We start from the raw sequence: 15,471 nt of genomic DNA on the forward strand, positions 1-15,471 counted from the left end.
TGGCATGGACCCAGGAGACAGATGGAGCTGGGAGAGGGGTGCTGAGTATCAGAGGTAGAGGAGGTGCCATCTGACTTATTGGGTGGAAAAGTTAAACCTTCAGCCAGTGGATCTCTTGTTTTAGCTTCATAGTGGTTGATCCTCAGATTCAATAGATGAGTCATTGACAGTAACGCTAAATTCTGCTAGGATTAGGGTACAGTGGTGGAGGAAGAGAAACTGGAGCTGGTGCCTCTCATCACAAAAACCCATCAGCTCCCCACTTTACAGATGAAGCATCTGAGGCCCACAGAGTAAAGCAATTTCATCAAGAGCACATGGCAAGTTAGATATATAGGTAGGTATAAAATTTAAGTTTCCTGATTCCATGGCCAGTGTTCTTTCTACTGCTTCATGCCCAAGAGACTTGCAAGAATATATCAGGCATTCAAGACAAGAAATAGAATATTACATACATTTGTATCTCTAGTGCAATACACAATATGGGTGTTCTTTAAATATTTGTTGGAAAATATGATAAGAAATTGCTTTTCCCGGGTCTTCTCACTCCCACCCACCACATCCTACTGCTGGATTCACCTTGCACACACTCCTTCTGGGATAACTAAACCTCCTCCCCACCACACACATATCTCAGCAATAAAGAAACATCTTTAATGAGTAACTCACCATGAGTAAAGAAAGGTGAAGCTAGGAGCGCCATAACAGGGACTGTGTCCAAGCTGGTAAAGAAGAGAAGGTAGCTCCTTCTGTGAGTCTACAGACACCCCGTTCTGCACATTTGCAAGCCATGCAGCCCAAGCCTCCAAAGTGGTAATTAGTCTGCTCTTAACAAACGCAGGAACTTACATCAGCCAGCATTTCCTAAAACCTCCTTACCTCTTCCCTGCCCCAGCACTGATCATGTTACTTGCCAGTTCTCAAGCTAGGAAACTATCCCAGAGTTATCATCATTCAGTGTTGTCTCCATTGAGAATCAGGGCTAGACAAAAGTAACTGCTGCCCTTTAGTTTAATGTCAAGGACAAACACACCCAAGTGGATAGACACTCACAAGGCATTAATATGAGGGGAATCTAGCATTTCCTAAGCGCTCTCATTTGATCAACATCAGTAGGTGTGGTCTCACCAAGAGTAAATATATGAACGAAATTCACAAGTAGAATGTTAGGTATTTACAACCTTATAGAAGAGGAGAGTGATGTGATGTTTGCTGTCAAGTTATATTTGCCAAGTCAGCACCCAGGTCATTTGCTTCTGGAGGCTTTGCCTACAATTGTGACCCTCTGCCACCAGCTGGATGCCCTGTTTTATCTGTGGACCGTCTGAATAACCTGGCACATGCAGTTTTTTATTTAAATATATCTTCTCTGACAAAGTAAAATTCTTTGTTAATACAGTTAGGTATAAAGATCACAGAGAATCAGGATAAGTAATTTATAAATAAAGTTACACAACTCCAAGCAAGATTTAAAGAGATGGAAATACATGGACACAATCAAGCATCCTTTCCACTCGCTGTGAACTGTTCTCCCTGACTGGGAAATACAGCACTGCTATTTTCCTGACCTGAGAAGGACCAGCGTCTTCCTCTCATGTCTTTGAGTTGGGTCCTCTGGAGATTTTCATCAAACCAGATCAAAAAGCCTTGCCTGTGGTCTCCCCCAAATCTTGATCTTTCCACAGTGATATCAAACTTGTCTTTTCCTTTAGCTCATAGCTGCTGAGAAGGTCAATAGCCATTCGAGTCTTCTTAGCCTTCACGATAACTTTAGAAGTTCCTCCTCCACTTCTTCAGGAAAGGTTGTGCCCAAGTCTTGGGTCTATTTATCTCCAGGGCCAAGTTTCCTTTCTAGGTAATATTGAAAGTCTGTAAATTCAGGGTTTGTGTTACTAACTGATTTTAAAGCAATTAAAAGATCTTCAGTTCTACACCTCAAATTCCAGGATATTCATCAATCAACTGAGATCCTATCAGTTGTAATCCAAACTCGTGGAAACACAACTGGTAAAACAAAAATGTTAACGAGACTCAACCAAATTAAAACCAGAGAAATTTGATTGTTTGTTTATGGTGTGGCAGGCAGGTGGGACAAGGGTAAACAAATAGGTGGAGACCAAGGAAGGCAGTGCTGAGGGTAATAAGTGTGACTCTGCCTCCCCTGCAAAGCACTCTGCTGAGGCTCCCCATCTGTTCCTTTGTTTATCCTCACAAGGAGCTGGTGAGCAAATTGCTATTATCCCTGTTTATGGATGAGCTTCAGAGAAGCTGAGTGACTTGCCAAGAGGACAGAGCTGAGACGTGCAGCTGCCATGTCTAGCCTGGGCAGGTTGACGGGCAAGCCTCGTTTCTTTTTATGTTTACCCAGGAAAACATTAAGCATATCATGTGTTCCTAGGCACCTTTAGGATAAAACTAGACAGGCCTCTGGACCGGCTGGCATAGGAGAGAGCTGGGTGCAAGTGGGATGCTCCCAAGAGAATGGAGCCCTTGTACAACCCATTGAGGATTCCAGGGCAGGGGCCCCACGTGACAAAGAACAAAGCCATGGTGGGCGCCTCACTGGTATCTTAGTTAATCTGCCAGAGGACGAAATTTATAATTGGGGATGGAGGTGGGGTGGAGGGAAGAAGGCAGATCTCTGGAGACCCTAATGATTAGTGACACTGTGGAACAGATGTGACCAAGCTGCCTTCACAACTCAAGGCTGTGTCAGGGAGAGCACTTCTCAGTTCAAGGCTGAACAGATGTTTCCATACTTGGCACTGCACTGTGTGTATCACACCGCATCACAACGTGTTACATTATAACTTGTTGACTTCCTCATTTGGTTTTTTAGATGAATATCTCCCCTGAGGCAGTAATCTCCTTGAGGACAAGATCCATGTCAAATAGATCTTTCTTTGTGTCCCCCACACCACCCAGCAAGTGCCTGTGCATGGTTGCTGCTCAGCACAGTGGAGCTGAAGGAATGCTGGCCCAGGACCAGGAGGGGAAGGCGACGGGAAGGAAGACAGAGTGAGGGGAGACAGTCAAAGGGGACTTCAGGGTTTTGAAGCCAGGAATCTGGGAGGCAGGGGTGTCAAGGGCAGTGGCCAGGTGTCAGCTGAGGAGCTGGCCTGCAGAGTAGAGCGGTGCCCCGGCCGCCCCTGGACAGGTGCCTCGGCAGGGCAGACAAGGCGCCCTCACTGGGTTTGTGGCATGGGGAAGGGCAGCACGCACTGTCCTTCTGCTCCTTCCCGAGGTTGTTTTTGGCAGAGGGGCCCACTAGAAACCTACCACACATTCCCTTGAGCTTTTCAGGGACTTCCGGGAGGGCAGACTCACCCTACCCACTGGAGCGGAATAAACTTGGTTTCCAGGCACCTGGCTTTCTCTGAGGGGGTATGGACCCTGCTAGGCCCAGAGGCATCCCAGTCTAGCTCCTGGCTTTCCATGATATTTCCCACCCAGGAAGAGGTCAGGGGTCAGGAGTCCCTGAGAGGCAGGGCTGAGGGGCTGTGGAGAAGAGGTAAGAAGTCAGCCTCTGCTCAGCTCCCAGCTCTGCCTTGACACTCTCTCCATGGAGTTCGGGATTTGAGCTCTAGAATGGGTCAGTCTCTTCCTGGCTCTGATCCCATTTCCTATTGGAAAAATAGGACACAGGAAAAGTGACCTCCCACCTACCTCAGAAGGAGACAACTTTTGAGAGTTAACACACTTACAGCAGGCTTTTGAAAGTCTTGCGTCTGTCACTTCCTCTACAACCCTCCGTCCATCCATCTGCCTCAACTCACTTCTCCTTTCTGCCACCCATTAACTCGCCACCTCTCCTTGCCATGCCTGCAGGTGCAGGGCAGGTATGATCCCAGCTGTCTGTAACCGCAGACCACGCCCGCTCAGTTAGCCGGGCCACAAATAACTATCCGTCTATCAGTATTTAGACCAGCACTTCTCCAACTGTAACAGGCACATGGGTTATCTGGAGACCTTGGTAAAATGCCAATTCCGATTTAGTAGACTCTGCATTTCTAACAAGCTCTCAGGGTAGGTTGATGCTGCTGGTTCATGGACCACACTTCCAGCAGCAAGAATTTAGAACATTTACTATGTGACAGCACCATGCTAGATAGACTTTGTGGGGGAAACTCTAAATGTATATGTTATGGCCCCAGCTCTCAAGGAGGTATGTGAATAGACTCAGGGAGGATTTCTCTACATGTCTGAGGGATAGATAAATGAATGAGTGAATGAAAGAATGAATGAATAACTAAGGGCACAATTCCGTGGTACTGGCTATGTATAAGTGCAAAGAGTTCAAGGCAGGGAGAGAGATGGGCGATAGAAGCCACCCACTCACATGTCTGGAGTGTTGCTGGCCCCTCAAAGGGTGTCCCTGGAGCCACTGTGCTGTGTCATTGCTTGATGAGTGCCCAGAGCAAATGTTCTCTGGCTCTTGGAGACGGCTGTGGCTGGACAACCATCTGACGTGAATTGATTGCTTCACATGGAAACTCTGCTGGGAGTGCACAGACATCTCTGCAGCTATGTTTTTCCCCTCACCTTAGAACCATCAATAACTGAGAAAGACACATGTTCCTGAAAGCCAGAAAGCCATGCACTTCAAGAAAATGCAAGATTTCGCATGAAAGGATTTTGTGAAAAAAAGTGAAATGGGGGCCGGCCCCGTGGCTTAGCGGTTAAGTGCGTGCGCTCTGCTGCTGGCGGCCCAGGTTCGGATCCCGGGCGCGCACCAACGCACCACTTCTCCGGCCATGCTGAGGCCACGTCCCACATACAGCAACTAGAAGGATGTGCAGCTATGACATACAACTATCTACTGGGGCTTTGGAGGGAAAAAAATAAATAAATAAAAATCTAAAAAAAAAAAAAAGTGAAATGGGAAGATCATTTTTGTGTAGAAGTACAGCCATTTCCCCAAAAAGTAAGCCTTTAAAAAACCCAGACATCTTTCTCTTGTTCCCCAAAGGCCTATCTAGTGGGAGATAATCAGGGGCTGGCCTAGTGGCTCAAGCGGTTAAGTGCGCGTGCTCCGCTGTGGCGGCCTGGGGTTCGCCGGTTGGGATCCGGGCTCGCACGGACGCACTGCTTCTCGAGCTATACTGTGGCAGCATCCCATACAAAGTAGAGCAAGATGGGCACGGATGTTAGCTCAGGGCCAAGCTTTCTCAGAAAAAAGAGGAGGATTGGCATCAGATGTTAGCTCAGGGCTGGTCTTCCTCCCCACCCAAAAAAAAAAAAAAAAAAAAAAAGAGGGAAAAATGAGAAGTTAAGAAAGGCAAGTCTGAGCCACAGTCAGTGACAACTCCATTCATGGAGCCCTCCATGTCTGGCCTCAATTTTATCCCTAGCGCCACGCTGTATTCCCAGTGACCCCCACAGCTGACTCCACGCTGTTCTGGGACCCCTGCCATGTCTTCTGGTTCATCTGCCTTTCTTTGCTTTCTTATAGGAGCCATCCTGCCCTCTCACTCTACCTCTGCGTTAAAAAACCCCACCCATCCTTGGAGACTCATTTCTCCTAGTAAACCTTCCTCAGCTTGCCCTATGGCTTCCAGAATACTGTTCTTCCTTCCTTCTTCCTTCTTCCTCTTCCTCTTCCTCTTCTTCTTGACGGAGAAGAGTACCTTCCTTGTAGCAGTTTTCACAGTCGTTTTTTTCTTGTTTCTCCTACAGATTCAAAGATAGTCTTTTAATCTTCTCTGTATCTTCATTTCATACAGAAGTGGGTGTTCAGCCCGAGCGCTAAACTGAACTTGTATGGCGCTGGGACAGGACTGAGGAGACTGGGTGGGATTCTTAGCGCTGTTTGCGTTTGAGAATACATAGTAACACATTGATTCTCCTATGGAATGGAATGTACACCATAATCTGGAAGCCCTATCCTGGACAGTCCTGATCCTGTTACTCTGCCCCAAAAATGTCAAAGGAAAACATAAACATGTCTTGAAAGGATGTCTGAACTGAGCCCAGCCAACAGAAGCTGAATGTCACTGAGTGAGCTGGTGAGCGCTCCCTCCACCACGGCCATCTGTGTGAAGTGTGGCTGGAGGCTGGGTGAAGTGTGAGCATTCACCACCTGCCATATTTGGACTGGGCTTAGCTCTTTGGAATGTGAATCCTTCCTCATTTTATCACTATTTTTAAATGAGATTTGTGTAGAGGGAGAAAGAGATCTTTTCTTTACAGCCCACCTACAAATATCTTTCCCAATAAGGCTATGTCTACATAAGTCTAAATTTAATATCCCCAGAAAAGAGAGAAAAATAGTGAAGCAGTTATTTTGTCTACACAACACAAAATGACTGGTTTAATCCATCTGTCTCACTGAGTTGGTCTGACTTGGGGTCGATACACTGATGGTGTCTGTTTACTTTCTACCTGTTCTACCTACTGCTAAGCAGGCTGTACTGAAAGGTGTAAGTGAATGATGAAGACCACGTGGGACCTTCATCTTCAGTCAATGATGCCCTTCTTCCACCAAGTGGGGAAAACAGCAGATCTTTGATTCCTGTCCTACAGTTCTATAAATTGCAGTGCTTCCTCATCTATCTAAAATATATATAAGATTTATATATGTTATATACATATAGATAGATAGATAGATAACATGTACATAAGATATAACATTTTTCCATTAAGTGAATGAATATTTATTTTCATTATGTTTAATGGACCCCTTTCTCAGATGGAATACATATTTCCCTGTCTCCTTGAAGAGACCATATTAAACTTAAATTGACATTTTCTTGGACATTTAAGTTCATCATTATGAACCACAGGGACTGCAGCAGATGCCATAAACCAAGATACTCCTTGGAACCACTGAGGACTGGAGAGCTATTGACCCCTGCTCTATTGGCCCTAGGCTACCACGTTTTTTATTCATTGGGTCAACTTCATATTGCTTCTCTAGCTCCTCTCTCACTGTCCCTTCTTGCTGTTCTTATTGTGTTTTTATCCAACAACTGCTCTGCTATCTTACCTCTATTTTTCTGCATCTAGTTGGAGAGGTCAGATGACACTACCTGTTAATACAATATCTAAACTAGGAGTTAATAGACACAGAGTAAGGGACTCTACTATGCACAAGATGCATAAGCTTTAGTACATAGTAACATATATTTTGGCTGCTCAGAATTCTGAGCGGCGTTGCTCCCCCAACTCAGGTTTATTTCCCCTTTTCAGTTTCTTGGCTGTGTTCTGGTTGGTGAGATTGCTGGATAAATAATCTCCAAATCAGTGATTTTTTTTTTTTTTTTTTAGCCACATATAGATTCAATTCCAATCTGAGTCACAAATTAGAGGTTTAAAAATTGTAGTTGTTTGGATTCATAGATGGGTAAAATATTAATACTGGTGTTTAGTTGACCTTAGAATTTAAATAATTTCCATAGTTTATTTTGGCTTTGCCAATTTAAATTTTATTTTGCTTTTGTCAATTCTCACCTCTGATGAAAAAACTTTTTTTCCACAGGGAGTGGAGAACTGAACTTTGTATTCACGGATGAACCAGGATTACTGGAAGGAATCCAGAGCTCTTATATGTTGATTCAGTTCTCTGGCAAAGATGAATCAGGTAAAGGATGAAGTCAAGGGCAACTGAGCAACAGAAGTAGGCATCACTTTGCTGCCCACTGAACTAGATCACTTTAAAATAGGCTTCAAAATTTTTTATACATCTTAGTGTTTTCAGCAAAACTCTTTTTTTCAGTTGAATTTTTATGGTCACTTGTATTTGAAGTCAATTGTATGAATGCAAACTTTATAGCTGCCTATGTATTGCTCATATCATAAAATGAATCATTATTTTGCATCTAAATGCATTAGTCCACAGGGGTTTAGCTAAATCTTCCTGTGTGCTAAAATTGTGCTAGGCACTGTTCTTGTCAGCAAGGAACTGCCAGCCTCAGTAAGATAAGACCAACGAATACAAGGGGGAAAAATGCAAACCACACAAAAAAGTATGTAGCTCAGAGCATAATTGTGGATACAGGCTATAAATGCCAGACAGATTCAGAAAAGCAGCGACATTGTGTTCTAGAGATGTCAAGGAAGGCTTCTCAGAGGCGTTTTATCCCAGAGGGTCTTGAGAAATGTGTGAGAGTTGGTCATTCCACCTTCCAGGCGGAGAAGATAGGACCATGGCCCCAGGGAGAGCATGGGATACTGCTACCTTGAGACCAGCTTTCTCCTGGCAGAGGCGAGGGCTGGGCAAAGGCTCAGAGCTTGGTGCAAAGCCTTGAACAGGCATATGGGAAAAGAGCCAGGAGAGGCCCATGGCAGGTAGAGAAGAAGTTGGAACCAGTGGTTTAATCCTTCACCCACCGCCATCTAACCTGGACAAGATGTGGAGATGTCTCTTTAAACAATGGTGGTTCTTTCCCTTTCCAGCCAGCACAGTTGCACAGAAGTTTAGTTCTGCACACTGGGAGCTCCAGTCTCTACTCTGAGAAGTTTCACAGCATGAGGGGATGGGAAGGGGGAGGGGAAGCCCAGAGTCCCCTGTGGAAGCCTGTAGCCTGGGTGGTAGAAGCAGCTTCTTCAAGTGCCCTCAGCTTCCAGGAGGAAAATGCTACAGAAACCCCACTCCTGGAGAGGGGAGCTCTGGTTAAGTCAGACACAAATTCTGAGTTTCATGAAACTTTGCGTTTTGCCTAAACTTCTTTGGGGGACCTTACAATTCTCAGGGATAGAACACCATCTCCTCAAAAGGAAGAAGGTCTGTTTGGGGGCTGTTCCTCCTGGTATCAAAGGAGACACCAAAAGCCAAGAGAGGAGCACAGCCAAGCCCTGGGGACAAGGCAGAGTTTGGGTCAGGGTGCCAGAGGGCGCTCACCGGGGGAAGGTGAGGTGAGGTGGGAAGCGGAGGGCCAAGGGGCCAATTAGGAAATTCTGGCTTCTCCCCTGGCTCACAGAACTCGGTCCAGCTGGACGAGCCTCCTCGCTCCCCGGCCAGAGCTGCTCAACCCGGGCCGGCTGCGCCCACTCCCCCCGGGACTCCGGACCCGGGCCAGGAAGAGCAGACACCACGTCTGAGCCTAGAACTAGACAGTCCGCCACCTCGGCAGCGTGCACGGTTTAGTCTCGGCTCCCTCCGTCTTCTGTGACTCCTCGAGCCCCCTTCCCAAGACCTGCCCCCGCCCCCCGCACCTTCACACAGGTCTCCCTCTGTGCTGGAACACACTGGCCCCTTTCCTGGCGATCGGCTCGGGCCGACGTCTGCCGAGGCTCCAGAGGAGGCTCTTTCATCGCATAGCTGAATGGGGGAGGGGTTGGGGGCTGTCGTTCTGAGCCTTCAGGTGGGAGCCCCGGGGCCAGGTACGATAGGTCGGGGCAACCCCCAAACCTGGCCTTGCTTGCAGCCTCCAAGATTAGGACTCCAGACACCTTCGAGGGCTCCCCGTGCGCCCTACACCCCCACCTCCGCCCAAGGGCCCAACGCAGTGACCCCCCCCTCCCTCCCCCGTGCTCCTTCCTACCACTTTCCCTCCTCCCTCCCGAGTCTTTTCCGTCCACGGTCTAGGGCTCGCGGCCTGCGCCTCTGCAAACAGCCCCCGCCCCTCCAATCCGGGCAGAACTCCGAGCCGAGGGCCCGGAGGCCCCCCTTCCCGCCTGTGGTCGAGGGGGCAGCGCCGCAGCCCCGGGTGGGGGGAGGACAGGGGCCGTCTCTGCGCCCCGCCCGATCAGGCCACTCGGCACACTAGGGTGGGGGGCGGGAAGCAGGGCTAGCTGAGAGGGGGGTCCGGCCCAGGCAGGTGCGGGCTCTGGCTGGGCCTGGGCGGGCTCTGGGGGCGGGGTCTCAGGTTACAGCCCCGCGGGGGGCCGGGGGCCGCCCGCGGTTAGCGCGAGTTCGCCAGTGTCGAGAGGGGCCGGGCGCATATAACGGGCACCGCAGCAGGGAGAAGACGCAGAGCGCTGCTGGGCTGCCGGGTCTCCTGCCTCCTCCTCCTGCTCCAAGAGCCTCCTGCATGAAGGCGCGGTAGAGACCCGGACCCACGCCGTGCTCCTGCCGCCTCGCTGCAGGCCCCGCAGTGAGCCATGATACGCCTCGGGGCTCCCCAGACGTTGGTGCTGCTGACGCTGCTCGTCGCCGCTGTCCTTCGGTGTCACGGCCAGGATGTCCGTAAGTGGCCCACCGCCCCTGCCTGCCACCCTTCCGTGCCGTCCCTCAGCAATCTCCTCCCAGGCCCTCTTCCGCTGTGGAGCCCGCGGGTCCCGGTTAGAGCGGCTCCCGGGGTCACAGCGCGTCGAGACTTGGGCGCATGATGCGCAGGAGCTCACCGAGCGGAGTGCTGCAAGTCAGGGGCTCTGTCCCAGCGTCCTCCGTGCAGGTCGCTGTTGGAGGCATTTTCAGGTCCCTGCGTTGCGCAGGAATATTAGACATGCAAAGTGTAGAGTCAGAGAGTTTTGCGCACTGATTAAGCGCGCTCTTTTCCACCCGCGTTGATAATTAGGCGCACACGCACACAACTCGCCTTGCCGAAGCACTTGGAGTTCGGCAAAGCAGGTCGTGGCCCATCGATCTTAGGAGAAGTAGGAGAGAAAGAGCAGGAGCGAAGGAGCGAGCAAGCGCCAAGGGACTGACTTCGCAGTCGTGTCCAAGGGTTGGTGACTGGGGGTGGGGGGGGGTGGGGGAGGGTTCAAAGAGGAGTTAGACAAAGGACATGCTCTGAAACTGGTGGGCTGAAATCCGAGGCCACGAAGAAAGGCTTCCGAGAGGCGCTCTGAGACCTCAGCACCTCTCCTCCCCCTCCCGGCTGGCCCAGGAGCAAGGTGCAGCCCCCGTTCGCATCTCGGCTTTCCCCCAGCCTCTAAAGGGGACAGAAACTTCCCGTAGGAGAGGCCATCTGAAAGGCGATAACATTCCAACTAGATTGTGCTTTACAAACGCCCCGGAAAATAGCGCCCCCTCCCCGCGGTCTTTCCCCCTAAGCCCGCGAGGTACTGTGATTGAGTAGCTTTTCTAAGTTTCTGAAACTCAACGAGCTGGGCTGCGGGCTGTGTGTGTGTGTGTGTGTGTGTGTGTAGCAGGGGAAGGGAGCACGGTTGGTCGATTGCTGTAACTATTTCAACTGAATATAGTTAGAGATGGCAGTTTTACAGTGTGGTCCAAAGGCGATTCGGAACGCACCTTTCCATCGCCTCCTTTGGTAAAGTCCCACTGTCTGGGATTATATTCAGGACAAACGAAGCCTGGAAAGTGTATTAGGTAGAGAGGATTTTTTTTTTTCCACGTGTTTGGACACGTTTCCTACGGCTGGGATTCTAGCCCTGTCTTTGTATGTTACAGATTGTAAATCAATCGCAGGGAAACTTTTTTGGGGGGGCGGGAGGAATTAAAGTCCCTCTGCCGACGAGGCTCTATGCGGTCTCGCCTGCCACCAGGCTGTCTCCAGAGACGGTTTGGAAGGCTGCGGGCCCGGGAGAATTTCCGTTCATTAGAGCTGCTGACTCCGATGGGGGCAGGACTAGAGCCCGCGGCGCAGCCGCAAGGAGCCCGGGGCAGGAGATTCTGGCCGGTCCTCGGGTGCTGCGCTAAGCTGGCGGCGCGCTCACGGACACTTGTTGGAATATGGTGTGTCTATTAGTGGCCCCAGCTAGGACTTTTTGTCCTAAATTTGCATGAATACATCCCCAAAGCTGTCTTCTTGACTGACCTCTGCCTTAGTGCGCAATGGAATTAGCTAGGTGATTCTAAAATAATTCTCGAATTCTCCATCTGGTATTAGAGGCGCTCACTTAAGTGGCAGCGCGCTCTCATCGCCGCAGCTTTCTCGGGAGGGAATGAATTCCACAGTTTCTAGGGCCCAAATCTTCCAGTCGCTCCTCCTCCCCAGGGAGAGTGCATCGGAGTGGCCGACTTTGCGCCTCGGCGCATCCCAGCTCCGTAAACCCTTCCCTCGGGTCAGCGGACCCAAAGACGTGACGTGCGGAAAGGCGCAGTCTGCGTGGACGTCAGGAATGTCCGAAACCTAGAGCTCGGGCACGCCCCTCCTCCCCATCTTTCCACGAGGTTGAGAAACTTACTGGCGGCGGCGGCTTTGACCCACATCTGCATTCCACAGCCCTCGCCTCCGACAGTGCCCCTCAGCTCAGGGGAGAGACCTCAATCCTCCTTTGTGAGGCTTGTTTGCGTTGGGAGATTGGCAGCGATGGCTTCCAGATGGGGCTGAAATGCTGCCCGTATTTATTTAAACTGGTTCCTTGCGGAGACCTGTGAATCGGGCTCTGTGTGCGCTCGAGAAAAGCCCCATTCATGAGAGGCGAGGTCCAGTGGGTTCCCCCGGACTCCCTGACCCCCTCTCCCACAATGCCCCCCTGTGCCCGCCCGCCGCCACCTCCCGGGCTCCAGCCCTGCGCAAAGCGGCGGCGAAGCAAAACAGTTCCCCGAAAGAGGTAACTTTTTAATTGGCCTGCTACAAAGAATCGCTTATGCGGCGCTGCGGTAATGAGCGGAACCCGATCAGGCGCGCCGGGATGCTATCGGCAGCCGTTTGGAACTGCAATTATGGTGGTGCTGGCCTCCTCCGTCCACACCTAGGGGATCCGGTTACGGTGCTGGCTCCTTTCTGGGGCAGTCATTTAATCCCACTTTTCACCCTCTCAGTGTCTGTGGGCGAGCCGTGTCCAGAGCCGCAGCCACAAAGAATCACCCAGCGGCTCTCACACCCAGCGCTGCCTGGCCCCGCCCCTGCGCTCGCGCATCCCAGGGCCGCCCTTCCAAGGGAAACCCGATCCGCATTCGGGGTACACCCGCCTCTCCCAGCATTTTCCTCTCTTTCCACTCTGGGCCCTCTTGGGTGAGGGTGGGCTCTTCCTTAGCCGAGACGGGAGGCCATTAACCTCTCCTCCTTCTCCTTCCTCGCCGCCTGCTGTCTACAACTCCAGCTATTCTAGCGATGGGTGTGTCCAGCAGCGTCTGTACGTACCCTTGGATCCCCCTCCCCTCCCCGCGATTATCTTGCCTAAAGGCTCAGTGGATTTCTTCTAGTGGAAAAGAAAAAAGAATGGTTTATCTTTAGATTTCCTTAAAGAATGAATGATATCTTAAAAAAAATAATTTTCAAGTTCTCTATGTTCGTTTCTTCTCCGCCCACCTGGTTTGTGGCTCTTTCCTATTATTCATGCTCTGCAGCTGCCACTGCTTTGGAGATTTTGATGAGAAAAACAGCGCTGGGCGCTCTCTGGCACGTGGTGCGGCCTCTTTAGCCCTTGGCCTCTCTGGAGCGCTCTTGTCAGCACAGGTTTCCTTTGCAGGGTGAATTCCAGACGGCAGGGCGCTTGTGGAGAGGCACTAGTCCGTGCGTTCTCTGTCTGCATTCTTGGAGGAGACCAGGCCTGGACTGGCTAATCTTAGCCCAGGCCAGGCATCAAAGCCCCCTGCCCCCCCTCAAGTTGGGGTGTCGTCTTCAGATGGAGGCAGGGTCTCTCCAGGAAGAGCTACAGCTGGAGGTCAGCACTGGGGGCCCTTTGGTCTTGCTTGCCTCCCAAGGCATTTTATTAGCCTGCTTGGGTCCCAAGTGTATTGTTTGAATGGACCTATCCTCCTCCCCAAATTGGTCCTAACCCTAATATGGTTTAAAGCACGGGACAAGATCCTAATTCTAATAGCCCCTACTTACACCAACCCCCGCCCTCATATATCCACTTTTGGAGCCTGGCTGTTTATAGGTTCTAATTTTTGTGGGTAGAATTTTCTACATGCCTTCTGAATTTTAGCTGTCAGTTGTATTTAGTAAATCCCATAATTCCTAGAGGAAGGCAGAAAAAAGAAGGCCTCTGTTCCTGCCCTAGGGGTCTCTCCATGTTCTCCTCTCCTCTATCTTTACAGTCCCCCAGTTCCCATTCAGAGTCTCATCTCCTCCTGCTCCCACCCTAACCTGCCCCCCCATTATCAGGTCTCCCCCACGCTGGATGCATGAAGAGAATATGGTACAGTAGCCACCCCTCACCTTCATTGCTGGGTCGGGATTTTCTCTGGTGAATAGATGGCATAGTGCAAGGCGCACAATGAGTATTTGTTGCATATGTGGAAGAATGAATGATGTCTTAGAAAAATAATTTTCAAGTTCTCTATGTTCCAGTGGCCCGAGCCCACATTCTTCAGCATTTGAATTATGTCAAGTTGACTGCAACCTCTTTTTCTTTTTCTCTTATGGCTACCCACCCTCTCCTTCCCATCACTCTCTGCTTCCCCTGCCCCACCCTCGGTGCAGAGAAGCCTGGCAGCTGTGTGCAGGACGGGCAGAGGTATAATGATAAGGATGTGTGGAAGCCCGAGCCCTGCCGGATCTGTGTCTGTGACACTGGGACTGTCCTCTGCGACGACATAATCTGTGAAGACATGAAAGACTGCCTCAGCCCCGAGACCCCCTTCGGAGAGTGCTGCCCCATCTGCTCAACTGACCTCGCCACTACCAGTGGTCGTAATTTATTTATTTCCTGTTCCACATAAATAAATTACTTGCAGGTGCAGCAAATGCCCTCCCATGGATGCTGGTGGTCTCTGCCAAGCAGAGGGCCTGGTTATCCATGGGACTCCAGCAGCTGAGGCTGAAGGAAAGGCTACTTCTCGCTTATGGGTTGAAACTGAGTGAGCCTGAGACAGTAGAGGGGTCCTTCCTCCCTAACACCTCCCAAAAATACGCTTCCAAGACACACGGAAGGACAGATGTGATTCCACAAAAGTATCCTCTCTGGAATCATCCCTAGAAATTACTAGAGCCACAATGGAGATCAAATGCTGCATCCGGCCAAACCACAGATTAATTCCTCCTCTATTACCACACCTTGTCTTCTCCATGGAAGACCTTTAAATATATAGTTTTCAGGTTTTCAGTGTGGAGAAACCTCTGGCAGCTAGCGGGGAGAGCGAGAGGGCAGGCTCCCTCCTCGAGATGTGGAACATTGGTGGCACTTTCCTTTTGTGGAGTTGACTGCCAGTTAAGAAGCAAGGCAATGGGAGAAGGAGGAGCTGGGCTCTGGGAGTTCTAGTGGTGAAGGGTGGAGAGGGGCTGGGACAGGGCCCCGCGTGCCTGTGCTCTGGTGGGTACTTATTACCTCCCAGCTAGAATCAGTGCTGGTGGATAACATTTGTGCAAGTGACCTGCCCAGCATGCACATATGTGCCCTGTCCCCTGCAGGGTGGGTGGGGACACATGTCTAGGCCTCTTGGGTGGCCCTCACTGTTCCCATCCTGCTCAAGTAAAGAGGGCAGTTGAAAAGGAAGCCAGAAGTTGCCTTTCCTGAACACTTCACCAATACTGGAAAGCTGCTTTTAAGGTCCAGACCCCCAGACCATTTCTGGGAGGCCCTCTGTGAGTGAAGTGCTGATTGCCTTTCCTGTGTTGCTGTTACAAAGGGGGAAGGGGTTACTGATTTGGGATGGCATGGGCTGCAATGCCCTTTATAACTCTTATGTCCTGCTGTTTTTCTGTGCTTGCTTCAAGGAGACCCAGCTAGAATGTA

The 15,471-nt window shown here is 50.4% G+C and overlaps 1 protein-coding gene across 2 annotated transcripts in view; it reads left to right on the forward strand.

Moving 5' to 3' along the window:
• The first annotated feature begins 9,886 nt into the window (after nucleotides 1–9,886).
• Nucleotides 9,887–15,471, forward strand: part of COL2A1 (collagen type II alpha 1 chain) — a 31,676-nt gene continuing 26,091 nt past the window's right edge. The window contains exons 1-2 of one of the 2 annotated variants that reach the window (XM_058558402.1): nucleotides 9,887–10,126; nucleotides 14,220–14,426. In XM_058558402.1, coding sequence (XP_058414385.1) covers nucleotides 10,042–10,126; nucleotides 14,220–14,426 — 292 coding nt within the window. In that variant the 5' untranslated portion in view covers nucleotides 9,887–10,041. The remainder of the gene's footprint in view (nucleotides 10,127–14,219; nucleotides 14,427–15,471) is intronic. The other variant, XM_058558403.1, reaches the window with a different exon arrangement.

The sequence above is a fragment of the Diceros bicornis genome, chromosome 17 (genome assembly GCF_020826845.1).
Source record: "Diceros bicornis minor isolate mBicDic1 chromosome 17, mDicBic1.mat.cur, whole genome shotgun sequence".
Classification (NCBI taxonomy): Eukaryota; Metazoa; Chordata; class Mammalia; order Perissodactyla; family Rhinocerotidae; genus Diceros; species Diceros bicornis.